The sequence below is a fragment of the Hyperoodon ampullatus genome (genome assembly GCF_949752795.1).
Source record: "Hyperoodon ampullatus genome assembly, chromosome: 17".
NCBI lineage: Eukaryota > Metazoa > Chordata > Mammalia > Artiodactyla > Ziphiidae > Hyperoodon > Hyperoodon ampullatus.
Window position 1 is genome coordinate 4,304,903 of NC_136930.1, and position 27,514 is coordinate 4,332,416.

A 27,514-nucleotide genomic window follows, 5' to 3' on the forward strand; every position below is an offset into this window, starting at 1 on the left:
TTCTCCATACCTGTGCCTCCTCTTTTATTTCCAGTCTTGGTGAAGGCCACCACCATTGCCCCAGGCCCCAAGCCACTTTGGGTTAGAGCCAGATTCTATGCCTTCTTCCTCTTAATCACGTTTTCCTTTGAAGCCCCAGGTCCCCTCACTTCACCTTGCACAGTGACATTTGTCTTCAGCTGTGCCTCCCTCTCCAGCCCAACTCCTGGACTTCCCTCCTTGTTCACTGAGGGGGTCAGCTTGAACTAGTTCCCTGAAGGGACCTTGTTATCTCAGGGCCAATACTTTGCATGTGAAGTTCCTTCTTCCTGGAATCCCTTTACTGACATTGCCACCTGGCTGACATCACACCCATTTTGACTCACAGAGCATTTCCTTCAGGACACTTCCCTGCCCACATCCTTTTCCTCTTGCCTGAGTGTGATGTCTTTTCCTATGTCCTGTGCAGCCTCTGTCATTGACTTGCCACATTGTATTGTAATTTTAATTAACCCATCTTTGCCACAAGAATATGAGTGTCTTTAGTGCAGGAATTATATCTTGCTGACATAAAACTGATGCTCAATAAATAGTTTTTGAATGAATGAATGAACAAATGTATGATCAAGTAGCCAGTTTGTGAACAGTATCCACCTTTGAGTTTGTTAAACCATCCGCAATGAAGAATAAAAGCGTATTTTTTTAACTCTTCATTAATGGAGAGATTTTGGTGTCGTGAAGCCAGTTCTGGAATGGTAAAACAATGCCATGGCTTTTGTATTCCAACAGGAACTATGGGATGTATAAAATCAAAAAGGAAAGACAATCTGAAAGACGATGGAATAGATTTGAAGACTCAACCAGTACGTAATACTGACCGAACTATTTATGTGAGAGATCCAACGTCCAATAAACAGCAAAGGCCAGTAAGTAGATAGTCTCAGGGGAGCATTCCCACAGCAGGATCAAAGCATAGCTGTGTAATTTAAACACCAAATCTGTACCATGTGCATGCAAAAAAAAAAAAAAAGAAGAAGAAGAAAAAAAGAAATCATGTCAATTACTTGGGCCTCCAATAATTTTTGATATGCTTTGTAACTTAATCCTTTAAAGAGCTTATAAATATTTTCAGAATAACCAGGCCACTTAATGTACAATAAAGGGGGCTTTGGTCACCTTCTTATGTGTGGAGATAATCACCTTTCCTATCCCTGGTGTGAAGACCCACTCTTTATATATAAAGATATGTATCTGAGCTGGTGTGACTTAGGATAGGTAGTGAGACTAGAAGGAAATGCTGGATTCAAGTCAGAAGCCAAAATAGGTCCTTTGGTGTATCATACTTTATCCCATCTTCTTGTTCTTTAATTAATTCAAAATAGTACAAACACTGAAGTTGCCATGACTTATTACAGAGGATTACAAGATTGTTTTTTTTAAAAAAAGCACAACTAATTCTGCCTTCTAACCTTACACAGATATCTGTACCAACATTTTTATATGAGTGATGTGCTGTTTGATGCATCTGAGAAATGCTTGGCAAATGAAGGGCTGATGCCACATTTCATGGGAGAGAGGAACAGAGTTTTGGATAATTACAACCTTAAACGCACTTTATTTCAGATTTATATCCTCTCCATCTGTTCACTCACTGTATGTATGTATGTATATCTCCCATTGCCTGGCTTTTATGGAATTCCTCAGCATTTAAGCTGGAAGTAGCTTATTCCACGTTAGCCCAAATGCATTCATTAAGAGTTTTCATAGTTTCTCTAATCTGACATGTTTCTGAATGCCTTGGCATTCCAGAAGTAGGTTATTGTTGTCACGCCCTCTGCCAGCCCTCTCCCCTCATTCCCCATGATGCTGCAGGTTGACGTGTGCCAAAGTCACATGTCACTATTGAAATTGATAAGTCACTGTTGGCCTTCTTAAAAAGAAGTGGAGGGCTTCCCTGGTGGCGCAGTGGTTGAGAGTCCGCCTGCCGATGCAGGGGACACGGGTTCGTGCCCCGGTCCGGGAAGATCCCACATGCCGCGGAGCGGCTGGGCCCGTGAGCCATGGCCGCTGAGCCTGTGCGTCCGGAGCCTGTGCTCCGCAACGGGAGAGACCACAACAGTGAGAGGCCCGCATACCACAAAAAAAAAAAAAAAAAAAAAAAAAAAAAGTAGAGATGAAGAGTGAATACACTATGCTATTAATTACCATACTTGATATTTCTAGACAGATACATTAACATTGTAATTTTATATATAGAAACTCAAAATGTATAAGATTATTGATAACTTTAATAATTTAGTGATCATAAATATATAAATGTAATATTTAAAAACACATCGCATAAATAGGTATAGATAGATGTGGAACTATTCTATGGAAATATGACTAACAAAATGTGAAATGATACAGGAATTGGACTCACGAACAGTTTTCTTATTATAGACTTCAAAGTTCTCATAAAAAGGATCTGGCTTTTTCTGGTATCATGTGCTATAGATTTTACATGCTTTAAAACCCCCATTTTTCTTACGTGATGAAAGAAGATGTCCTGTATTCAGAAAAGCAAAGGAAAACAGTACAAACTTACGCACCGTTTTCCCTCTTCTTAAGCGTAAAGGAGGTTAAAAGTTAAGTTAGAAAGCAGAAGTAGTAAACATGTTGGAAGCCTCTCAGTTCCGTCCCACACGCCGGGAGCGCTTCCTGTGCCTTCTGTGGTCACAGATGCCCTTGTTTATGAACCAGGCAGTTGGCCTTATTCCATAGATAACACTCAGCTCCGGCCAGACGTGCCCAAAATCCACCCCTGGATTGATTACAGGCGGTGTGATGTGACATCAAGGCTGAACTGATGCAAATTCAACAACACTCTAAGGAAAAGACATTTTAAAGAAAAAAGAGTGATGATAGATGAGTTCCATACACGTGTTTTGGTCCTTATAAAAAGTGTGTTAAAACATTTGTCAATTAAGGACTCTTGGATATTTGAAAATCAGCTTGCTGCTTTCAAAATGATTTAATCAGTTTCTCATCTTGTTTCCTCTGTTAACTCATTTAAAGTTGATCATGCGTCCCAATGATGCACATCTAAATGAGTTTAAAAATCAGTGTAAAGCTTCTTGAAATCAGCATTGAAGGATAATATGGACCCAAGATTTTCTGATACCAGAAAAACGTAATGCCCCCCACCCCCAGAGATTTTATGGGCTGACTTTCATCAGACATTTAAGTTTCAGTACAAACTGTTTTGGTCCCCATTCCACTAAATCACTTTAATCAAGGAGAAACATGATTTGTGGGTGTAAGCCTCTGACAGTACCTTCTCTAAAAGAAGCTCAAGAGGTCTTACACATCCTCCCCACGGTCACTGAGGGAAAAAGGGATTTGATTTAAAAGGTGATTGAGGTGGGCTTTGTGCCACCAGACCCTTCCTGATAATTCATCTCTCAACTAAAATAACAGGGATGCCATCTGTCCCCATAACAGAATCAGGGTCGGCCACAGGAAGCATGGATCTGTTAGCACTTGTTCTCAGCTGCTAGAGACTGAGCCCTGACTGCAGTTTTTAAGACAAGTCTGGGAGTTGTGAAGATCAGCAGTCCTGGGCCGGGTGGCACTTCCACAAGATCACCAGGGCCCCAGGTGACCCCCAGGGCCCCTCTCTATCATTTTCTCTGCTGTCTCTGGTGACTGGTTTCCATATTGCTGAGACCCCAGTTCGTTACCTTCTTCTAGGCAGAAAGAAGAGGGCCAGGGAATACGAGAGTCAGGCCCAAAGCCCCATACGACCTGCTTGCAGATAAACTCCTCCGCATCTGCATAGAATGCTGGAGAATCGGAAAGCATCACCATTTAGCTGGGCACACTGCCTCCCCCAATAATATTAGGGGTCTGGTACCAAATCAGAGGGAGGGTGCTGATTGGGTCAGCAGCTCGCAGCCACTGTCCAGAGCCCTGGTCATTTCCTGCCGCCAGGCCCATGGCCACTGGAGAAGGGCTGTGGAGGTCAGGACGCAGCTCCACAGGACTGCCCGTCGGTACTCCTCTTCTTTCTGGATTAATGAATTAACAAATCTAAACCCCATTTGCTTCTGTTAGAAAATGATGCAACATTCAACACGAATGTAAGTGTAAAAAGCTAAACATAAAGATGTATTTTTCTAACAAATATTCTCTCGTAGGTTGCAGACTCTCAGCTTTTACCAGGACAGAGGTTTCAAAATAAAGGTATGTTTTCACGGCAGCATGGACGTTTCTTTACTCTTAGGGCCTCTGTAAAGTAGTTGTCCTGGGTGTTTCTGTTGATTTTTTTTTTATTGTGAAAAAATATACATAGCATAGAATTAATCATCTTAACCATTGAAGTGTTCAGTTCAGTAGCACTAAGTACCTTCACACCGTTGTGCAACCATCACCTCCATCCATTTCCAGAACTTTCCTTCATCCCAAACTGAAACCCTGTGCCCATCAAACATGGAACTCCCATCCCTCCTCCTCCCAGCTTCTGGTAGTCACCATTCTACATTCTGTCTCTATGAGTTTGACGACTCCAGGAATCTCACCTAAGTGGAATCAAGCCGTATTTGTCCTTTTGTGGCTGGCTTTTGTCACTTAGTGTAATGTCTTCAAGGTTCATCCGTGTTGTGGCATCCGTTAGAATTTTCCTCCTTTTTAAGGCTCAATAATATCCTGTTGTATGTATAGACCACATTTTGTTTATCCATTCGTCACAGTGTGTTTGGATTGTTTCCTCCCTTTAGCTTTTGTAAATAACTCTGCTATGAGCATGGGTGTATCATTTCTTAAACGTAGAGTTGGAAGTTATTGTGGTCGTAGGTCTATGTGATTTGAGATAACAGACACTGTACCGGTGTGCGCAGTACGTGACTGGCCATGGACCACGTGGGCCCCGAGCGCCACTCGGAAGGAAGCAGGTCTTTATTCCAGCTGCCCGTCTCTCGCTGCCTCACTGCATCCTTTGTTCCCCATGACACATGAATTTGTTGCAACATTTCTGCTGTGCATTCTCAAAGGTCTTCGCCTGCATTCTTCATTTTCAGATCCAGAGGAGCAAGGAGACATCGTGGTCGCATTGTACCCCTATGATGGCATCCACCCAGACGACTTGTCCTTCAAGAAAGGAGAGAAGATGAAAGTCCTGGAGGAGTAAGTGCGCCCAGGCATCCCCCCCCCACCCCGCCTGCTGCCCTGGCTTGGCCGCCAGCAGCACAATGCAGCAGACGCCCCTCTGGGGTGGGCATGGGGCCCCCAGCCTCCTTGCTTCCCGAAGGAGCAGGACTAGAGAGGTTTTCCTCTTAGGCTTTGCCGTGAGCCCTTCCCAAGGGTTTTCCCTTTCTTTCCTTATCCATCAGTGCTGCCTTAAGAGGTGTGGGTCTATGTGGAGTTTGCCTGTTATTTTAATTCCATTTCTAAAACAATTTTATTTATTTATTTACTTATTTGGCTGTGTTGGGTCTTCATTGCTGCGCGCAGACTTTCTCTAGTTGCGGTGAGCGGGGGCTACTCTTCGTTGCAGTGCGCGGGCTTCTCATTGCAGTGGCTTCTCTTGTTGCGGAGCACGGGCTCTAGGCACGCGGGCTTCAGTAGTTGTGGCTCGTGGGCTCAGTAGTTGTGGCTCGCAGGCTCTAGAGCACGGGCTCAGTAGTTGGGGTGCACGGGCTTAGTTGCTCCGCGGCAGGTGGGATCTTCCTGGACCAGGGCTCGAACCTGTGTCCCCTGCATTGGCAGGCAGATTCTCAACCACTGCACCAACAGGGAAGCCCCTTACCATTTTTATTTCATTATTTTACTCACATTAAGACTGGGTGTATGGGTCCAACTGGGTGTGACTCTTCAGGGCGTGGTGCTGAAGCAGTGGTCATCTCGGGAGAGTCCCCACTCAGCATTTAGCGTTTTTGTGAAGATGCCTGGACATCATTTCCTTGACCCCTCCAGGCTGACTCACACACCTGTGGCTCTGCTCAGACCACAGGGCTCAGCACTGTGCTGAGAATAATGAACTCCAAGAATTCTAGTAATCTTTCATAGGGTGTCACCTTGGCCTGCCAACTGGGACACCCTTGGTTGGTTGGAGGAGGGAGACCCTTAAGTTTATGGTGTTGAGTGGCTGAGAGCAGTTGTCAGTTCCTGGCTGAGTGTGAACTTGAGCCACATCCTGGCCCTGCCACCTGATAGCTGTGTGACCTTGACGAGTCACTTCAACTCTACACCTTAGTGTCTTCACTTATGAACCGGGAACAGCAATACCTCTGTCATGGGGTTGATGTGAAGATTATGTGTGTACATATATATAAACATGGCACAGACATGTAGTGGACCACAGCCTAGTGGCAGCTGTAATTGTCCTTCACGTCTTGCAAACGAGGGTCCCGTCTGGGTGTGGGAATCTGATGGGGAACATAGTTGAGGCTCACAGGGTCCCGTCCATTCCTCCCTCCCCAGCCCCTTCCCCGGCTCCACACCTCTCACAGAAGATGAGAGTGTGGTGATGAGACCTAGCTGCTTGGGATTATTTTATGGTTTTCTATTTCTTTTTCCCATGGCTTGTGTCTATGGAAATGAGATGTTTTAACAAAGGAGTTTATAGCATAGGAACTATGGCCCTTTATTCCTTTGACTCCCATTTCTGTAAGGACCCTAAAGCGTTTCTTAGATGTGAACTTTTTGTTTCTGCAAGATGGGAACCATTTTCACCAACTCCCGTTTGGCAGCTCTGAGCACAGTGACCCACACTTCAGTCGTGAGACTGTTTTCTTTTGCTTCCATCACTAAACATATTTATGTTTTAGCAAGAAGTATGAACTTTCTCCCTGGATTCTGGGTTTCCAGGGGTCTTCCCCGCACTCCCTCACCCTGCAAGACAGACACATTAAGACAATTGCTCTTGTAGTTCCTGAGTCATTGAATACAAACCCTTTTGGATGCATGTTTCTATTCCAGGCATGGAGAATGGTGGAAAGCTAAATCCCTTTCGACAAAGAGAGAAGGCTTCATCCCTAGCAACTATGTAGCCAAAGTCAACACCTTGGAAACAGAAGAGTGAGTCCTTTCCCGTGTCATCTGGGACAGTTCTGTTTGTCGCTCTGGGTTTCTTGTTTATTCTTCGTCTTTTTCCTTCCCGGGATTAAAACACCCATGAAATGTTAATATGTCTTCTCAGGTGGTTTTTCAAGGATATAACCAGGAAAGATGCAGAAAGGCAGCTTCTGGCACCAGGGAACAGCGCTGGAGCTTTTCTTATCAGAGAAAGTGAAACATTAAAAGGTAGGAAGTGACATAAGGCCTCTTATAAAACACTGTTTAGGAAACCATTCTTAGAAATTATTCTAGAATCCTGAAAAAAAGAAAAAAAATTTTTTTTGGAAAAAAAGTCAATTACTGGCAGACCTCGTTTTATTGGCTTCACTGTATTGCGCTTTGCAAATACTGCAGTTTCTTACAAACTGAAGGTTTGTGGTAACCCTGCATCGAGCAAGTCTATTGGTGCCATTTTTCCAAGAACATTTGCTCACTTCATGAGCAAGTGTGTCTCTATGTCACATTTTGGTGATTCTTGCAGTATTTCACACTTTTTCTTTATTATTATATTTGTGATGGTGATCTGTGATCAGTGATCTTTGATGTTACTGTTATGACTCACTGAAGGATCAGATGATGGCTAGCAATTTTTAGCAATAAAGTGTTTTTTTAATTAAAGTATATATGTTGTTTTTTTAAACTTATGCTATTGAACACTTAATAGACTACAGTACAGTGTAAACATAACGTCTTTAATGCACTGGGAAACCAAAAAGTTTGTGTGATTTACTTTATTAAGGTATTTGCTTTCTTGAGGTGGTTTGGAACTGAGCCCACAATAACTCTGAGATATGCCTGTACTATGTTCTGGTAGTGAAAGTTTTATAGTTTGATAACAAATAACAAGCTCAAATTATTAGTTTTGCTACTAAAAGTAACATAAAAGCAGACATAATTATGGCTATTACTTTTACGATGCTTTATGTTTACTGAGCCTCTTACATTATTATTTAGTATAAAACTTGAAATTTTAAGAGAAAGAAAATCAAAATAACTTTTCAATTCAGCAAAATAATTTTTAAAAAACCCATCACAAAGAAGAAAAAGTGTGTTGGTAAGCTTCACAGCAAACAAAACACTAGCTTTGTTTGTCAAGTAGACTTTTTATAAGACTTTAAAATTATGCACTATATACATGCCTAATTTATATTTTGCATATTTTTAATGGCAAAATGTGTCCACGGTATGTATAATACCAACCTTCTAAAAAATATTTTATTGAAGTATAGTTGATTTACAATGTTATGTTAATTTCTGCTGTACAGCAAAGTGATTCCATTATACATATATATATATTCTTTTCATATTCTTTTCCATTATGGTTTATCACAGGATATGGAATCTAGTTCCCTGTGCTCTACAGTAGGACCTTGTTTATCCATCCTATACATACTAGTTTGCATCTGCTAATCCCAAACTCCCACTCCTCCCCTCCCCCATAATGCCAATCTTACTTACAAAATGTAAGTGTAATCTTTGCTTGTACTTCTTCCCCCACAGGAAGTTACTCTCTGTCTGTCAGAGATTATGACCCCGTGCATGGTGACGTTATTAAGCACTACAAAATCAGAAGTCTGGACAATGGGGGTTATTACATCTCCCCACGAATCACTTTTCCTTGTATCAGTGACATGATTAAGCATTACCAAAGTAAGTGAAAATGCAAGGTCAGACAAGAAAAGATACATCTATTATGATAAATATATGGTGTCAAACATTTATATTAAATTTTTTTGTACCCTGAAACTTTATTGAGTTCATTGATGAACTCTAGTAGTTTTCTAGTCGCATCTTTAGGATTTTCTATGTATACGATCATGTCATCTGCAAACAGTGACAGTTTTCCTTCTTCCTTTTCAATTTGGATTCATTTTATTTCTTTTTCTTGTCTGATTGCTGTGGCTAGGACTTCCAATACTATGTTGAATAAAATGTTTTATGTATCATCTTTCTTTTGGATAAAGTTGGAGGATGATAGTCTATACTTGGTTCTAAATGAATCTATAAGTATACATTCAAAGTCAGATTTGATCTTTGTGAATAATTATCCTAGTCCTTCCTAGTTTGTGCTGTTTAACAGTTAACATTCCAGAATTGCAAAGAGAAAAATGGATATTATTTTTGCATAGTACATATTTTTACAATGCATCTTTAAATATCTGGAATAGGAATGCAAATTTGTAGAACTGTGTCCTAGTGTATACATGTCTATGTGTGTGTAAAGTACATACCACGAGTATGTATTACTCTTGGTAAAAGAAAACAGAAATAACAATAACACCAAAATATTTAGAAGTGGCCTGTCAGTAGTCCTCTGTCACCAGTCTGCTCTACAGCCTGGCTAAGCTGAACCCATGACTGTGTATTTGAGGCCAGTTGTAGTGGCCAACTCTTGTTACTGCTTATTCCTTCAACCTGCTCCAAGGGATTACACATAAAATTTGCTTAGGTCCCAAAATATGGAGAGAGCAAGTACCCCAGATTTTGTGGAGTCCTCCTTCCCTCTCTGTTACCCCCATCCATTTATCCATCTGACACATGTGTTGAGGGCTTGTGGAGCCCTGGCCCTGTTCTGGCACTGGGGCCCCGTGGTGACATGACCAAGTTCCCGCCATTGTGCCCTGGAGAGCTTACATGGGCTCTGTAATTAAAATTATATTCTATTAAGTGTGACAACATGTCAGCCTTTGTTTATCTGTTCATTTTGTTGTTTTTATTTTTATAGGTTAACATTACTAATGAATAAAATCAAGTCTGTCTTAAATTGTCTTTCATTTAAGAATTTCAAAAGTCATGATTACGCAGAAGATAACCCTATAAGCATTTTAGGTTCGTAGACCTTGGCAAGTTGAAAATGATAAGACTCATAGTCCAGACTTCCCTACAGATACTGGTAAAATACAAGGGATGACTTTTTCCACGTTTATTTTCTCTTTCAAATTAGAGCAGTCAGATGGCTTGTGCAGAAGATTGGAGAAGGCATGCATTAGTCCCAAACCACAGAAGCCGTGGGACAAAGATGCCTGGGAGATCCCCCGGGAATCCATTAAGCTGGTGAAGAAGCTTGGCGCCGGGCAGTTCGGGGAAGTCTGGATGGGTGAGTGTGTGGCTCTGGAGCCAGAGTCCCTCCTGGGGGAGACAGCAGGAGAAATAAGGGCTCTGGCCGATTTCTATCAGTTTTCTCAGAAGCATCGCTGCTTTTGTTTTCCTCTGTCCACCTGTGCCAAGAACTAGCCTACACAACCTACGTGATTAGACTCTTCCTCTTCCTCGTGACTTAGTAGTTCTCTTTCAGGATGAATTTTTTTTTTCATAGATTTATTTATTTATCTATTTTTGGCTGTGTTGGGTCTTCGTTGCTGGGCACGCAGGCTTTCTCTAGTTGCAGCGAGCTGGGGCTCCTCTTCATTGCGGTGCATGGGCTTCTCATTGTGATGGCTTCTCTTGTTGTGGAACACGGGCTCTAGGCATGCAGGCTTCAGTAGTTGTAGTGCACGGACTCAGTAGTTGTGGCGCATGGGCTTAGTTGCTCCACGGCATGTGGAATCTTCCCGGACCAGGGCTCGAACTCGTGCCCCCTGCATTGGCAGGCGGACCTTTAACCACTGCGCCACCAGGGAAGTCCCAAGGATGAATGTTTATAAGGAAGGGGGCAGTGGGCATTTATCCTGGTGGTTCTGTCTACTCTTGTGTGATTCTCTCATCACCAGATTCTCTGGACACACATGTTAAGTACAGGAATGTGCTTGCATCTCAGGGAAGGGTACACTTGGGTTAGGACCATCCTTGCTAGTGGGCTTAATAGGAAGCCTCACAGGTATTGAAGTTTTTCACCAAGAAACTTTCTAAAGATAACTCAAAATTCCACCATTAGAGAATCGTTCCTTACTGTTAAGTACTGCCTTCTCTGGCTGGCAAGAAAAGCACCAAAATGATAACAGTGGCTTTTTCTCCAGCAGATACTTTTTGCCCACCTGTCTTTTCTAAAGCTTTTATAATGACTGTGAATTCCTTTTTCTTTTGTAAAAAGAATTTTTCAAAACGATTTTTTACTGCATCATGGTTTCCACGCCAGCTTTGTGTGAGTGAGAGCAAACATGATTTCTAAAGAGAAGGGCCAGGCAGCTTTTAAAACCCACCCAGCCCCAGCCCAGCCAGTCTGCGAGGGAGAGGTTTCCCTCTAAAATCTCAGCCGCTGGGACCACAGCTTTGCCCATTTTCTCCTGTTGTCACTGCTTTAGCCAAAGGATCGTTTAAATATGCCTCTGCATATAATTAATTCTTACTGCGCTGTAAGTCTTTGGGAACATGATAACGGAATTCAGGTAACTCATGAGTACACAACCTCACCTTGCTCGCTGGGGTCTGCGTGTGTACCTGGCACTGTGTCTCCGGTCGGGCCCGCAGGCCTGGGGGCGCGATCTCGCTCTAGGTGTGTCTTCGCCCACCCTCTGCAACCCAGATCGTCACTTCCTTCCCCTCTTGCTCTGTCCATCTTTTTTTCTAAATTGAAGTAAAATTCATGTGACATAGGATCAATCATTTTAAAGTGGACAACTCAGTGACATTTACCACATTCCCATGGTTGTGCAGCCACCACCTCTATCTAGTACCAAAATACTTCCATCGCTCCAGAAGGAAACACTAGACACTCCCCTTCCCCCCTGTCCCCGGCCCCTGGACACCCACCCTTCTGCTTCCTTTCTCTATGGCTGTGATACCCTAGGGACCTCATGTAAGTGGAATCATACAGATGTTGGTCTTTTTGTGTCTGGCTTATCTCACTCAGAATGGTGTCCTCAAGGTCCACTCACGTTGTAGCCTGTGTCGGAATTTCTTTCGTCTTTTATGGTTGAACAATATTCCATTGTATGGATATACCACAGCTTATCTATTTATCCATTGATGAACATTTGGGTGGTTTCCACCTTTGGGCTATTATGCATAATGCTTCTTTGAATATTCGTGTGCAAATTATTGTGTGGACAAATGTTTTCATTTCTCTTGGGTATATACATCCTCCTAGGAGTAGAATTGCTGGGTCGCATGGTAATTCTACATTTAACTTTTGAAGGAACTGTCAAACTGGTATCTGCTCTTTTTTTTTTTTTTTAAATTGCCACTTTCCCCCCGAGGTATTTGCAATTACTTCTTAATATATTTTTTTCCAAATCCACAGAATAGGGGCAGGTATAATAAACACTGTATATTCTTCACCTAGATTCACCACTTAATATTTTGCTGTATTCTCTATACACACACACACACACGTACGTATTTTATTGTTATTGTGGAGCCACTTGAGGGTAAGTTGCAGAGGTGATGACTTTCACCCCTACGCACTTACACAGGTGTCTCCTAAGAGCAGGGCCATCAACTCACACTGCACAGTTGTGGAGCACGGGCTCTAGGCGCACGGGCTTCAGTATTTGTGGCATGCGGGCTCAGTAGTTGTGGCTCGCGGGCTCTAGAGCACAGGCTCAGTAGTTGTGGTGCACGGGCTTAGTTGCTCCGTGGCATGTGGGATCTTCCTGGACCAGGGCTCGAACCCGTGTCCCCTGCATTGGCAGGCGGACTCTCAACCACTGCGCCACCAGGGAAGCCCCGAATTGTATATTTTAAATGGGAAAATGATATGGTATATGAATTATATTTCAGTAAAGCTATCGTATATATAAAAGAAATAATACAGAGAGGTCCCATGTAGCCTTTACTCAGTTTCCACCAATAGTAAAACTATGGCATAATATCACTGCCAGGATATTGCGATCGAAAGTTGTTTGTTTTTCAATTGTGCCTTTCTCCTTCTAGTTTTGTATTAAAGAAAGAAAAGAAGAAAGGGAGGGAAGGAAGGAAAAGAAAGAAGAGAAAAGGAAAACAATAGAAAATTTTGATCTAGGATCTCGTGCAAGCAATGGTCTGTGATTCTGGCTGCCAGCCAGGGAGCTCTTCCTTAGCCACTGAAATTACGTCAATTTGTTGAATGCATTTAGCAGAGGAAAGCTGGGGAATAAAACCAAAAGAATATTGGTGGGTGCTGTGCTGCGAAGCAGGTCACAGGATGCCCCTCTCCCGTGTGTGTCTGCACGTCTCATTCTGATTGAGGGACCCATTAAGAGCAAGGTCTGTGCAATTTAGAGCTACCAGAATTTAGTTTTTACTTCTCAAGGAATAAGCTGGCTAGCTTTGCTCATTAATATAAAAAGGACAACAAATTAAAAATTGTAACCCTGTTAACTAAGTAAGTGAATATTTTCGTCAAGCGTGAGAAGTGGCTCATAGACTCCCAGGCACACTTTATTGTCTGGGTTTTTTGGTCCGAAGCACCATAGACAAATACGAGGAAGTGGTCTGTTCTGGGGGAGGCAGGGGGGAAGCAGGGGGTGGGGAATAAAAGAAAGGAGTTTCTCCCTCAAGCTGTTTCCTCTTGTCCCGGTGATCCTCTGACATCTAGCTTGGAGACACGTTTTCCTCAGTGGGCAGTTGGATTCCCAGGGAACTGACCCATCAGTGACACGAAGGGTGATGTTTCCTGTTGCCACTTGGTCTCTGAAGAGACTTTGGGAAAGAAAGGAAGCTGATTTTGCGTTGAATTTTGCTTGATCAATTTTCACAGGAGCCAGCTGCATTGAAATGAATCACCAACCACCTTCTAAAATCAACTACATGCATCTTTTGTAAAACCACCATCCATTTTGTGGTAGTTAGGCTCTTTTGTGCAAGTTAGTCACACCTGGAGTTGGAGCTTTCTTGGCTTTCTTTACCTGTGGCAGAGAGCAGTACCCACATGAAATTATTTACTACCTTCACAAGATTTTTTAAAATCTCTTTGCAACTTCCTTTTTATTTATTTATTTATTTAAAATTTATTTATTTTTTATTGAAGTATAGTTGATTTACAATGTTGTGTTAGTTTCAGGTATACAGCAAAGTGATTCAGTTACATATAAGAATCTTTTTCAGATTCTTTTCTCTTCTAGGTTATTATAAACTATTGAGCAGAGTTCCGTGTGCTATACAGTAGGTCCTTGTTGTCTACTTTATACATAGCAATGGGTTTGTTTCCATCTGTAATGACAATCCAAATCTCTGTGACCGGTGTGAACCTGCCACTACCAGGGAATATCTTGGTAAAGTACAATTTGATCCTTAGCGCTGAATAAAAATCATGCCTTTTAGTGCAGGTGGAAACCTGCCCTATTGTGCAAATGTCACAGCCCTAAGAGGCCGCAGGGCGGAAGCTGTTGCCATCCTGGAGCTGTGTTTGACACAGCTGTTTTATTCACTGTCCATCTCAAACTCTTTATCAGCATTTTTAATATCTTTAGCAGCTGCAGTATTTCCTGCTAACTTTTCCCCCTACGCTTGGAAAGCATTTTTCTCTTCATCCTTTACCCATAATTTTATGTGAAAGCCTGAATGAGTCCCATGGCTTTTATGACAACAAAGGGAGAATAGTTTTGCTCCTTTCTCTCTGGTTGCTATGTAACGTAACAAGCAGACAGAAAAGTGCATAGCACACAAATGTTGGATTTCGTAGCTAACGACAACATGAAAACCTGTGTGGTGACCACTGAGGTCGCAGCCCGCAGCGCCCACTCACCCCCCGCCTGTCCCCCGAAGGCAGCTGCTGTTCTGACTTTGCCATAATTTCCTGACTTTTCTTTGTAGTTCTGCTATTTTTGAATATGGGGGTGTGTGTCCACAGTATAGTTTAGTTTTGCCAGGTTTTGAACTTTATGTAAAGGAATCCTACCTATTTCTCACTATTTATTGATGGCATTGGAGTCGCTCCCACATTTTGGCTACTATGAACAAGGCTACTGGGAACGTTTTTGTGCTGGTTGGTGCGAGGGTACGTGAGTTTCTCTAGATGACCAGGAGTGGATTTGCTGGGTCACAGGTGTATGAATCTTCACCTCCACGAAATGCTGCCGACTTAATTTCCAAAGCTCTCGTCTGGGTTAGACTCTCACCAGCAATGTACAAGGGTCGGCAGTGTTTCTTTTCCTGACAGCACAGTGGTACTGGGTAGATGTGGGCCCCAGGTCGGCACAGCCCGGGTGGGTGGTCACTCAACACAACTGCACTAGAAAGGAGTCTGCTCTGTCTACATCCTTCGAGGGACCTTGAGGCTATTGTTGGAGACAGAAGCTTTACAACTGAATTTCAGTGATGCTCAGAAAAGAGCCCAGGAAAGGAGCTGCAGGAACTGCCCCGGCTCCCCTGCCAAGCTGCCGGCACTCACCAGCACTCAAGATTGTCAGGCTTTGTCATTTTTGTCTTGCTGGGAGGTGGTTTCTCCCTGTGGCTTTATTTGCATTTCGCTGATTACTGATTAGATTGAATTTCTTTCACAAGTTTGTTAGTCATTAGAATTTCTTCTTTTTAAAATGCCCATCCAAGCTGTTGCCTATTTTTCTATTTTTCTTATTGATTTATAGGAATTCTTTATATATTCTGGACACTAGTCCTTTGTCAGTTTTATATATCAAAGAGGGTATATTTTCTTGTTACGCCTTGCTGTACTTTGCCACGGATACATCGATGTAAATGAAGACCTATTTATGAACTCTTAAACAAATTATAATGGAAACTTTTTGATTCAAATGTAATATTAAAAGGACTTTTTTTTTGTGTGGTATGCGGGCCTCTCACTGTTGTGGCCTCTCCCATTGCGGAGCACAGGCTCCGGACGCGCAGGCTCAGCGGCCATGGCTCACGGGCCTAGCCACTCCGCGGCATGTGGGATCTTCCCGGACCAGGGCACGAACCCGTGTCCCCTGCATCGGCAGGCAGACTCTCAACCACTGCGCCACCAGGGAAGCCCCTAAAAGGACTTCTGTTGGTGGGATTTACTTTAAATTTACTCTTTACAGCCATTGAAAGGTCATACCATTTGTAATTATGCATTGAGATGGAAATCAGTTTAATATATTCATAATTCCATTATTTTGTGTAGGTTGTGGCTTGTGATAATGACCTAGGACAATATTTTGTCAGCTTTATATTACTGTCTTTCCATATGGTCCCATGCTTACTTTATTTTATATACTGCATTCTTCATTTTCTGTAAGGCATGGAAAGCTACTACTACTAAATCAAAGGAGAATATAAAAGGAAAAGTTTTAGGGCTTCCCTGGTGGCGCAGTGGTTGAGAGTCCGCCTGCCAATGCAGGGGACATGGGTTCGTGCCCTGGTCTGGGAGGATCCCACATGCGGCGGGGCAGCTGGGCCCGTGAGCCATGGCTGCTAAGCCTGCGCGTCCGGAGCCTGTGCTCCCCAACGGGAGAGGCCACAACAGTGAGAGGCCCGCGTACCACACACAAAAAAAAAAAAAAAAAAAGAAAGAAAAGTTTTAGCAGAAAAAGCAGTATTAATGATAAGAAAAATCACTAACTAGAGTTGACTGTTAGCTGTAAACTAATACTTTTTTTTACCCATTGGAAGGTGTGGAAATAGAAACATACTTCCTTTTCTTTTTAAAAATAATTCCTTTTGTAAAAAAAAAAAAAAAGAAGAAGATATATACTCATTCACAAATTTAATCAAAATAAAAAAGAACAAAAGAAAGTCAAAGCCGCCCCAAATTCTGCCACCCAAAGACCAACCACCATTGTTGATTTTCACTGAGCATAAGCTGTGTATTTGCTAATAATCGTGTGACCTGAAGAGCGACTGGACATTTTCACATCACCGTTCCTTAGACTTGTGTCTTTCTTGGGGCAGGTGCTATCAGGCTGTAACCCACCTAGTAGAGGTGAGCTGCAGGATGACTCCTGGTGGTGACCAGCTGCCACTCCCTCCCTCCTCACCCTTTTTTGTACTTCTAAGAGAACTATGGAAACAGAAAGGAAAGGAAAGGGGCATGTGATTATCTCTACTTCTGCTTTCCAAACTGAGAAAAAGCTCCCCCAACCACTGAGAAAAAGCTTTCCCAAGAGAAAATCAAGCTTAAAAGTAAGCACATCATTGAGGCAGGTCCCAGAAAAGCGGTGCCTTGGGGGAACTAGATTAAGTAGACAGTATTTCCCGAAGTACGTTCTGTGGGGTGTGAAAAGGTACATGAAGAAGTGTTCCGGGGTCAAGCAAGTGTGGGGAATGCTGCAGTCCATCGACTCAGACAGGCATCTTCCCTGATGGACTGTCCGCACGCGCGCTGCATCTCCTGGCACAGCGGGTGGGGCGGGACGTGGTCCCCAGACAGTTCAGCCCAGAGCCCTCCGTTCACGCAGAATCCAGTTCTCTTTGAAAACTTTGGGAAATGTTTATTTGACTCTAGTGTATTGTTTGTACTTTAAAGTTAGTAAAATTTTTTTCAAGTGCAAAGCTTTTTCTTTTCTGATTATAAAAATAATACATATTCATTGCAGTAAATTTGGTAAAGAGGTAAAGGTATGGTGAACAAAATTTAAATCACCCATAATTAAGCCAGTCCTCGGTGTATTTTGGTGTATTTTCTTCCAGACCATTGGCAGGGTTTGTGTGTACGAAGGAGTATATAGAGCTTTGGTGTGTGTGGTATTTTGGTCTTGGATAAAGGACATTTTATTAATTAGAGAAAATGGTGCGGTGCATATATGGAGCTTTATTCTACTGTTGTTTTATAAAAAGCCTTTTGATTTCAGAGTCATTCTAGGGATGTTTTGGTAAAGATAATACAGAGAATTCCCTTCTACCCTTTACTCAGCTGCCCCTGATGTTACATATACAGGTTTTAGAGAATGGTAACACTGTAGAGTTCATAGAAGTTTTTTTCTGTCTATAACTAAATATTCTTCTAAGTCTGCATGAAGTTTTTGATAAATCACGGCCTCCCTTCTTTTCTCTCCCTAGGTTACTATAACAACAGTACCAAAGTGGCTGTAAAAACCCTGAAGCCAGGCACAATGTCTGTGCAAGCATTCCTGGAAGAGGCCAACCTCATGAAGACCCTGCAGCATGACAAGCTGGTGCGGCTGTACGCCGTGGTCACCAAGGAGGAGCCCATCTACATCATCACCGAGTACATGGCCAAGGGTGAGCGCCACCCACCGGCACCCGTGCTTGTGAAGGCCGGACCCTCAAAAAGGAAAACACCTAAACGTTCCGAGAAGACGCAGATACTTCCAAGTGTAAAACAGCAGGCTCACTCCCAAAGCATCAGCACATATAGGAAAATGAAGCCTTTTCACAAACCACCGCACTGGAGGTCATCTGTTCCAAAATGGATCTGTCGTCTTCCTAGTTTCTCTGCACTTGTCTCCACATACATATTAGCTCCAAGAGTCGTACCCCATACCTAGTCAGCCCCCAGGAGGTGTCTGTCAAATAAGTAAATATGGATATCAAGTAAGAGTATTATTGTTATGGGTTCAAAATGTGAGATCTCAAAATTTCAAAACCAGTTCCATTTCCTCTTTAGCGTCCTCTAAATGTTCAGGATATCACTTCAAAATGTAAATATTTTTAAACCTTGTCAAGGTCAAATTCCTGTGTCATCACAGAATCCCTGCGGAAGAGGTTTCAAGCTACCATCTTTTCTCCCATTGTTGTCACCTTCAGATGAAGGACCTTGAATCACCATCCTCTTCCTCCAGTTCAGTAGAAATACTAATAAACTGCTAACTGATTTCTAAAGAATCTTCAGAAGGAATGAAGGAGGAAAAGACACATAAGCCGTAATCCAGAATTAACAATGGTCTCCCACAGAGTGGAGATTATAGTGTACGTCATAGCTGAATAGGTTAGATAGATGATTATTACATTTTCTTATTTAATATATGTTAATATTTCAGAATATTAGTCCCTCAGAGTACTTCCAATAAAGAACATTGTTTTTTAAAAAAAGCCCTATTGCCTGTGGCTTAGGTTGCTACAACCCAGAAGCCAGGCTCAGGATCAGACACTTAAGCAGGAATTCAGTAGATACGTGTTGGATTAATTAACTAATAATATTTCTTAATCATAAATGTAAACATGAGTTTCTCCGGATAACAGTGCCTACCTTGTATTGAGCAATTACTATATGTCAGACTGCTCTTGATGTCTTCCCTGGGGGATCTCACTCAATCTCCCCAGCAGTCTGAGGGCTAAGTACCCCTGTTCTGAGTTGTGGATTTTTTTTTGATTTTTTATTTTTTTAACTTTTAATTTTATATTGGAGGATAGTTGATTAACAGTGTTGTGTTAGTTTCAGGTGTACAGCAAAGTGATTCAGTTATATTGTACCTATACACGTATCTATTCTTTTTCAAATTCTTTTCCCATTTAGGTAGTTACATAATATGGACAAAGTTCCCTGTGCTCTACAGTAGGTCCTTGTATCCATTGTAACCTTGTACAGTAGGTTATCCATTTTAAATATAGCAGTGTTCGTTGTGGATTAATTGAGCGCTTACTACCTACCAGCTCCCTGGCACGTGCTTTAAACCTGTCCTCCCGTGGACTCTGATAGAGCTCCTGGGACCTGCCCTCTTGACAGGGACTTGGACGAGGTACAGAACTTGCCCAAGCCTACCCTCAGGTTGGCACTATAAGTTCTAGAAGAAGAAGCAGGTCGTGTTTTAGAGGTAAAGCCCCAGGAAGCAGGAGACTTTGCCTGTGGGCACGCGCCCCTTTAAGTAAGGTCTCACTTTCCTCCAAAGCGCAGTTGGTTCATCAAATACTCATTGGGCACCTGGGGCACAGCTGAGATCCGTGCTGGACACGGGGGGCAGCAGCCCAGCTGAGTGGCTGCTGTGGACACAGGCAGGCCCCCTGGGAGGACTGGCTGGCTTCTGTCCCAGAGAAGCTCTGGAGATCAGGTGCTGGAGGACGTGTAGCGTGGTGGCAGGTACGAAGTGCTCAGTAGCAAGACAGCAGCGTCCACTGTCACCTTTTCTTACCTGGAGCTCAGGTACCTTTCACATCAGGTCAAAGGAGATAGGTGAAAGGGACTGGGTTTGACCCACGTCAGGAGAAGGCGCGGTGACCACCCAGGTTTACAAAGCAGTCATTAGCGTGGTCCCTTCGCCCCACCCTGCCCTGCCAGTACGAATGATCTTTTGAATTTTGTTTGGAGTTTTTTCTTGTGTGTTTGAACTACGCTAACGATCCCTTCCTCTATCAACAGGCAGTTTGCTGGATTTCCTGAAGAGCGACGAAGGAGGCAAGGTGCTGCTTCCAAAGCTGATCGACTTCTCTGCTCAGGTGAAGTATGAAAACACCGGCATGCTGTCAATTTGCAAAACCTCCCTATGTCAGACTCGGGATGGAATTGTACTTCCGGGGAGAAGGCCTTTGCGTTGTGTTTCCCAGGAGCGGTGATAACAAACAGATCTCCCGAAGGATGTGTCTTTGGAGGCGGCGATGGGTGTTTCCCTCGGAATGTGTGTGCGCACATGTCGAGTGTTGACTTGGTTGCCCTTGTCTCTGACCCGGGTCCACCCCTTTATACTTGTGCTCATTTCTGCATGAGGGGTAGGAGCAGCACCACCGAGCTGATCACTTTGCGGGCATTTTGGAGAAGAACTCCACGGGGTGTAAGCACAGCACCTTCTAGGTGATGCATCTGTGGTGTGTAAGTTACGGATCTGAAGTACTGATGCTTTTAAGTGCTCAGTGTTGCCGAAAACAGAGGAACCGTCTTCCTTCCCTCTCCACCCCCTTTCATGCCTTCTTGTTGGGCGTGTCTTTAGGATTCTGAGAAATACTCATTTATAGCATTTCTAGTACTAGCCTAAAAGTTGCAAATTTGTTTAGTTTGGAATCACATGATGTTTTCTGAAGTGTATTTCAGAGGAGAGGGAAGTTACCCAGAAACCCAGCCCTCTGCCTGGCATCGCAAGGAAATGCACATTTGCATGTTGCCAGCTACTGACTTTTCAGGGTTCCGTTGTGTCCGTCAGCCATGTTCAGCGATTTGCTTGTCTCTTGATATTGGTCATGGGTGCTTCATGCTGGGAAGACCACGTACCATAAAGCCCAAAGGAGCATGAGAGGTTTCTAGAAGTTCTGGGAAAGGGAGGTCGTTATGGTTTTCATTTCTTGTGCCCGTTTCTTCCTCGGACCCTCTTTTAAAACTTGGGAAATTGATAAGGCCTTCTTGGGAAGATGAGGCGGAAGGAATGAGTTGGTCCACGGGTAAAGCACTTTGAGGAAGACCCAGAACACATACTGTGCAGCAGAGTGTCAGGGACAGAGCCGGAGCCCGGCGTCCCGGACTGGAGCTGGTGCCGAGGCTCGGCCACTTGGTAGCCACTGTCAGGAAGGCCTTTGCCTCCTTGGGTCAGTGTATTCGCTTGTCCGAGGGGCATGGTCATTGCTGCTTCAAGGGTATGTGTTGAGGGTTAAAGTCAAAGCTTGGCTCATGATTATAACAGCAAGTAACATTTCTTTAACTCTTTCTAGATAATAAAACACTTCTGCTTCCATCATTAAATTTAAGCCCAACAATCTTGAAAGCATTTATGTTGTTATTTAATACATTTTACAGATGAGGATACATTTTAATACATTTTACTTTGGACTTGCTCAAGGTTACAGAAAAGTGGGTAGAATTGCTGGGCTCCATCCTGGTTCCTCTGACTGTAAATAACTGCCTCTTTCCTCTGCACCCCACTGTCATTCCGTGAGCAGAGTTGCCCCTATGATGATTTTGCACCTGACACTGTGCTGATACGCACTTTCCCCTTTTATGGATTTTGATGATCAGAATTAATAACGTCTTTAGCATTTTTTTTCCAAAAAAATCTCTATTACCAAGATGTAGATTTTTCTATCACAGAGTAATCGTGCTCAAGATACAGTTTGCCCCCTAGTGTTAAAGTTTAAGCCACATTTAAGTTAGAAATTGGGAAAGCAAGGCAGGTAGGATACCTCAGTCTACCATCATGTGATTCTCAGCCAGTTCAGTACAAAGGCCTTTGACATCAGAGCTTCTGGGTCCGCCCTCATTACGGCATCTACTGACCAAGAAAACAGCATATAGACTGGGGATCCCTTGTAATAACTCTAAGTTGGAACCCACCAGTCTGTTGGCGGTAAATGGGGTCTGAAGTGTCTGGAGGGGGCTGTTCTGGGGAAGTTTCTGGAGCACTTGCCAATGAGTGGGTCTCCTCATGCTGTCTCTTTGTAAAGAATCTAGAAGCTAAGTTAGGATCTCATTGTCCAGCTCAAGGGTCCCCTCCTCCATACCTCCCCCCAGCCACAAATCATATCATAATGAAGCAACTATGTTATTTTCAAAACCTTTATTGGTATTAACCCCTAAGTAATAGTGTCATCACATTTAATCTAGCTAAGCTGGAGGAAGAATCACATCGAAGCACTGGATCAGGCTCAGTGGCATGTGAAAACTCAGGTGACAGACTTGGTTTGTGTCTCATCCGGGAGGCTGGGTCCCCTCTCCACCTCATATGTGATCTCCCCTCTTTACACGGGAATTCTCACACGTGACTCTAGGGAGGCCACGTTCTCAGCTCTTCTTTCAACCACAAGACCCTCCTCCGGGGAAGCGGCCAGCACTGCAGAGACAGTTAATTCCACAAAATCGTCTGAGCCGGGTCCGCCCTGCTGAGGGGTCGCACGGCCATCAGGACACGGTGGTCCCTTGCTGTGTGTCGTTGAGGAACCACTGCTTGGAAGCCATTCCCAATGTAAACTGTCTTATAGACACGGTGGTTCTCTCTTTCTACACAATATGAGAAGTATCAGTGTCATTTTGTGAATGGAGCTATTGATGATGTTAATGGTGGAGAAAGCATTGAGCTGAGAGTTGGAAAACCTGCTCCAGCCTGGGGAGAATCATCCCTTTGGCCCTGGGGTCCTCCTCTGTGAGAGGGGTACACCAGTCAGCTTTCCTGTTGCCTCGGCTCTGCTGTTCTACGACTAAGAAAATCTCCTCCTACTTAGAATATCTGTGTCAATTATCACCCAAAAGCTAAAATGAATGCTTCTGAGTATACTCAGAGGATGCTGATATAAGATTTTGACATTGCTCTAAATAAAGGAATATGAATGCATCATACGAATGTAGTACCCAGGTGACAGGCACATAAATCTTCTATTATCTTTTCTGAATAATGAATTTTATGTCTAAGACTTAAACTTCAGCCATGAAAACTTACAAGATGGACAAATGAAAGTAGAGTTACTGTCAGCATTGCAAAACTGATCATACGCAGCTTCCTTCTGAAAAAGTTGGAAGAATAGGAAGCTGTCATTTTAAAATAGCATAAAGGGCTTCCCTGGTGGCACAGTGGTTAAGAATCTGCCTGCCAATGCAGGGGACACGGGTTCGAGCCCTGGTCCAGGAATATCCTACATGCCGTGGAGCAACTAAGCCCGTGCACCACAACTGCTGAACCTGTGCTCTAGAGCCCATGAGCCACAACTACTGAGCCTGTGCGCCACAACTACTGAGCCTGTGCTCTAGAGCCCTTGAGCCACAACTACTAAACCTGCATGCCACAACTACTGAGCCCACGAGCCACAACTACTGAAGCCCGCACGCCTAGAGCCTGTGCTCCACAACAAGAGAAGCCACCACGATGAGAAGCCTGCGCACCGCAAGGAAGAGTAGCCCCCGCTCGCCGCAACTAGAGAAAGCCCGCACGCAGCAACGAAGACACAATGCAGCCAAAAATTAATTAATTAATTTAAAAATAAAATAAAATAGCGTAAAACAGGGACATTTTTTTTTCGGTTAGGCAGTTGGGGTGTCTGACATATTTAAGCAGAGGAACCGCGACTGGTTGTTTAACAGCAGAAAAGGCAGAAGTTATTCTTGCTTTAATTTTGACTGGAAACCTTTCTAGCGCCAATAGGAAGCTTTCAGCTCATGTCCAGGAGGAGGTGGTGGGACTTCTGGTCTACGTGCCAGCCCTGCCTCTTATCTGGGAATGATTTTATCCAGGCGCGGCGATTTCTGGTCAGCATGACTATAAGTCACAAAATAATTTCCTCTTCAAATACTCATCTTGGAAGCCTGCAAGGCTAGGACCAAAGTAGTTTAGGAGCGGGCAGGGCTCATTATCAGCTGTTCTTTTTTTTTTGCGGTACGCGGGCCTCTCACTGTTGGGGCCTCTCCCGTTGCGGAGCGCAGGCTCAGCGGCCATGGCTCACGGGCGAGGCCGGCACGTGGGATCTTCGCGGACCGGGGCACGAACCCGCGTCCCCTGCCTCGGCAGGCGGACTCTCAACCACTGCGCCACCAGGGAAGCGCCACCAGGGAAGCCCCGCCAGCTGCTCGTTTTTAAGCGTGGACGTGAACGCACTGGAGGGCGGCTGCAGAGTCAGTTCAGTGGCTCTTTGTCTTCAGCGCGTGGCTCGCACTCTCCGTGCTCCCCTCACCCCCTCGGTACCCTCCCCCCTTTTCACCACAACGCGTGCTGCGCACAGCCAGGCGTGTGCCAGGGACCGGATGAGCAAGGCGCATGCCTGCCTCAGGGAGCTTATGGCTTTTGGGTGCAGGAGGAGAAGTAGCGGGGAGGCAGTGGGCAGCGCGCTGGGGACACGGCCGGGGCGGAGCGGGCCGCGCTGCGGAGCCCGAGGCGCAGGGTGGAACCCAGGCGGGGCGGGGGCGGCAGGAGGGCAGGCCTCGTGGGCGGTGAGCCTGGGAGACCCGGCCAGCCCTGCCAGGCCGGCCAGGGGCGGGTGTGGGGAGGCGCCTGTGGCTGAGGGAACTTGGCGCTAAGGGCACAGGAGAGGGGTGACAGGGAGTGGGGCCCTGAGAGCTAGACGCGGACGTTAGGGAAAAGCGGGAGCACCGCCAAGCCCCGCGTTACGGGGGAGGGCAGTGCAGTGCTCCGTAGGTGACCGAAGAGATGTACGTATTGGGGAAAAGCGAAAAATGATTATACTCGGCAGATGGCCTCTCGGGGGTTATACTTTACCTTTGAGGAGGCCGTGGGTGCTGTTTGCATTTACCGTAACGTGCACGTGGGCCTCCCCGCTGGCCGCTGACCGACCCCCCGACCCCCGACCCCGTGCTCGCTGTAGAAACCACAGGGTGATACTCTTTTGTTGCTGCCTTTGGTTGGGTCTGCTGTGTTTTGTAAACCTGAGACCGGGAAAGGTGGCGGGAGGGGGCGGGGGCGTGTCTGTGCTCCGTCCAAGCTCATCTTCAAAGGGGACACCCTGTCATGGGCAGGAGCCATCCTGAAGCTTTTCCATCAGAGCTAGATTTCTCAGCACCCCGGCCTCCTCCCCACCCCCGTGTCCCCAAACCAAAGAGCACTTTGGCCTGGGAGCCTGAAACCTGAAGAGGCTGAGTCCGGAGAGAACTGAACCCCCCGGCCGGAGGCTGCCCCGCGTTGCCCAGGAGGCGGCTGTGGGAGCCCAGCCGCGAGTGCGGGCAGCTTGCTTCTCATCCTGGGAGCGATGGAGGCCCATCGTCTAAGCAGGAAGGCGATGCGCCGAGATCCGCACGCCCTGCGTTGCCCGGGGCGCAGCCGTGCTGAGGAGGGACCGCGGCTGGAGCCCGGGGTCCCGGGAGCGGGGGCGGGCCGAACGGAGCCCCGCCCATCCCAGGTGTGCAGGAGCGGAAAGCGAAGGTGTCGCCCGGTGTCTGGATGGACAGCCGAGCGCCTGGCCCTGTGGGAGCCGGGATTGGGGGCCGCGGGGGTCGGTTTTGCTGTGGGGACTGAAGTGTGGGACACCCAGCTGGACATGTCCCAGCGGGCCAGGGACTCCACTGCGGGGCCTGGGCTGGGAAGCGGGGCGCGAGCTGAGAGGCCCCAACTCCTTCCCCGCTGTCACTCTGACCCAAGTCGGACACTCTCTCAGGACGAATGACCTTGTAGCTGCCTAACTAGCCTTGGGCTTCAGCTCTGCTTCTTCCAGAGCCCGTCTGTCACAGAGCACCCAGAGTGCTGCTCTAAGACCTCTTTTTTTTAAATTTTATTTATTTAGTTTGGGCTGTGTTGGGTCTTCGTTGCTACGCGCGGGCTTTCTCTAGTTGCGGCGAGCGGGGGCTTCTCTTGTTGTGGAGCACGGGCTCTGAGCACGTGGCTTCAGTAGTTGTGGCTCGTGGGCTCTAGAGCGCAAGCTCAGTAGTTGTGGCACGCGGGCTTCAATAGTTGTGGCCCGCAGGCTTCAGTAGTTGTGGCTCGCGGGCTTCAGTACTTGTGGCTTGTGGGCTCTAGAGCGCAGGCTCAGTAGTTGTGGCTCACGGGCTTCAGTGGTTGTGGCTCGCAGGCTTCAGTAGTTGTGGCTCGTGGGCTCTAGAGCACAGTCTCAGTAGTTGTGGCTCACGGGTTTCAGTGGTTGTGGCTCGTGGGCTTCAGTAGTTGTGGCTCGCGGGCTCTAGAGCGCAGGCTCAGTAGTTGTGGCGTGCGGGCTTAGCTGCTCCACGGCATGTGAGATCTTCCCGGACCAGGGCTCGAACCCGTGTCCCCTGCATTGGCCTGCGGATTCTTTTTTTTTTTTTTTTTTGCGGTACGCGGGCCTCTCACTGTTGGGGCCTCTCCCGTTGCGGAGCACAGGCTCCGGACGCGCAGGCTCAGCGGCCATGGCTCACGGGCGAGGCCACTCTGCGGCATGTGGGATCTTCCCGGACTGGGGCACGAGCCCGTGTCCCCTGCATCGGCAGGCGGACTCTCAACCACTGCGCCACCAGGGAAGCCTCTGGCCTGCGGATTCTTAACCACTGCGTCACCAGGGAAGCCCCCAAGACATAAGTCTTAACTCTCAAATCCAGTCTAATAGGTCAAACTTCGTATTTCCTTGTTGTAATTTGTGTTTATTTAATATAGATGAGGTCATGCATCTTTTCCTATATTCCTTCTTTGTTTGCAGTTTATTTTTCTGGGAACTTTCTTTAAGCTTTTTACCCATTTTTTGTTATTAGTTCATCATTATCCATCCTTTCTCATTATTCTTTTCATTACACATTAGGTTTGTACCGTATGTGCTGTTTTGTACGTATTGAAGTGAATATTACAGTTTTTCATTTTATTGAAAACTCTCCATAAACATGTATGTACCTATTACGATATAATATTCTATTCCTGTGACTGTATCGTGATTTCCTTACCATTCTCTGGTACATGAACATTTGGAGAATCTCTACTTTTTCACTAATGTAAGTAACAATACAAAACATTTCTGTGGACAAAAGTTTACTTTCTGTATGTATGTCCTTAGGCCCCAGTAGCCAGATAAGAGATCAGAGTAGGAATGTTTCTGAGTCACTTGACAGTCACAGCTGTTTTCACCGAGCAGAATTGCACGTCTGTGCCCAGTGACTTGTTCCTCAGCTGGAGGTGTGTGGGGCGTACCCAGTCAGGCCACATTCCTCCTCAGAGGCAGCACTGATCCGGCCATGACACGTCCTCTCTCCTGCAAAGAAGACTGGACAGAAGTGCCAATGGCTTTCCTCTTGTTTCTCCATCCCTGGCATAAGTTGAGAAGGTTCTGCTTCCTTCTTCTCCTTCCAGGGTGATAAGCATGGCTCGTTAGCTGCAGATCAGGGGTAGGT

The 27,514-nt window shown here is 45.3% G+C and overlaps 1 protein-coding gene across 2 annotated transcripts in view; it reads left to right on the forward strand.

Annotated features, from left to right (window-relative positions):
• Window positions 1-27,514, forward strand: part of LYN (LYN proto-oncogene, Src family tyrosine kinase) — a gene marked incomplete at its 5' end in the record, with an annotated part of 107,093 nt that overhangs the window by 56,242 nt on the left and 23,337 nt on the right. Inside the window, 9 exons of one of the 2 annotated variants that reach the window (XM_079722466.1) lie at window positions 769-905; window positions 4,158-4,203; window positions 5,037-5,142; window positions 6,937-7,035; window positions 7,157-7,260; window positions 8,575-8,724; window positions 10,019-10,171; window positions 17,911-18,093; window positions 20,168-20,244. In XM_079722466.1, coding sequence (XP_079578592.1) covers window positions 774-905; window positions 4,158-4,203; window positions 5,037-5,142; window positions 6,937-7,035; window positions 7,157-7,260; window positions 8,575-8,724; window positions 10,019-10,171; window positions 17,911-18,093; window positions 20,168-20,244 — 1,050 coding nt within the window. Of the gene's footprint in view, window positions 1-768; window positions 906-4,157; window positions 4,204-5,036; window positions 5,143-6,936; window positions 7,036-7,156; window positions 7,261-8,574; window positions 8,725-10,018; window positions 10,172-17,910; window positions 18,094-20,167; window positions 20,245-27,514 lie in introns of those variants that run through there. The other variant, XM_079722467.1, reaches the window with a different exon arrangement.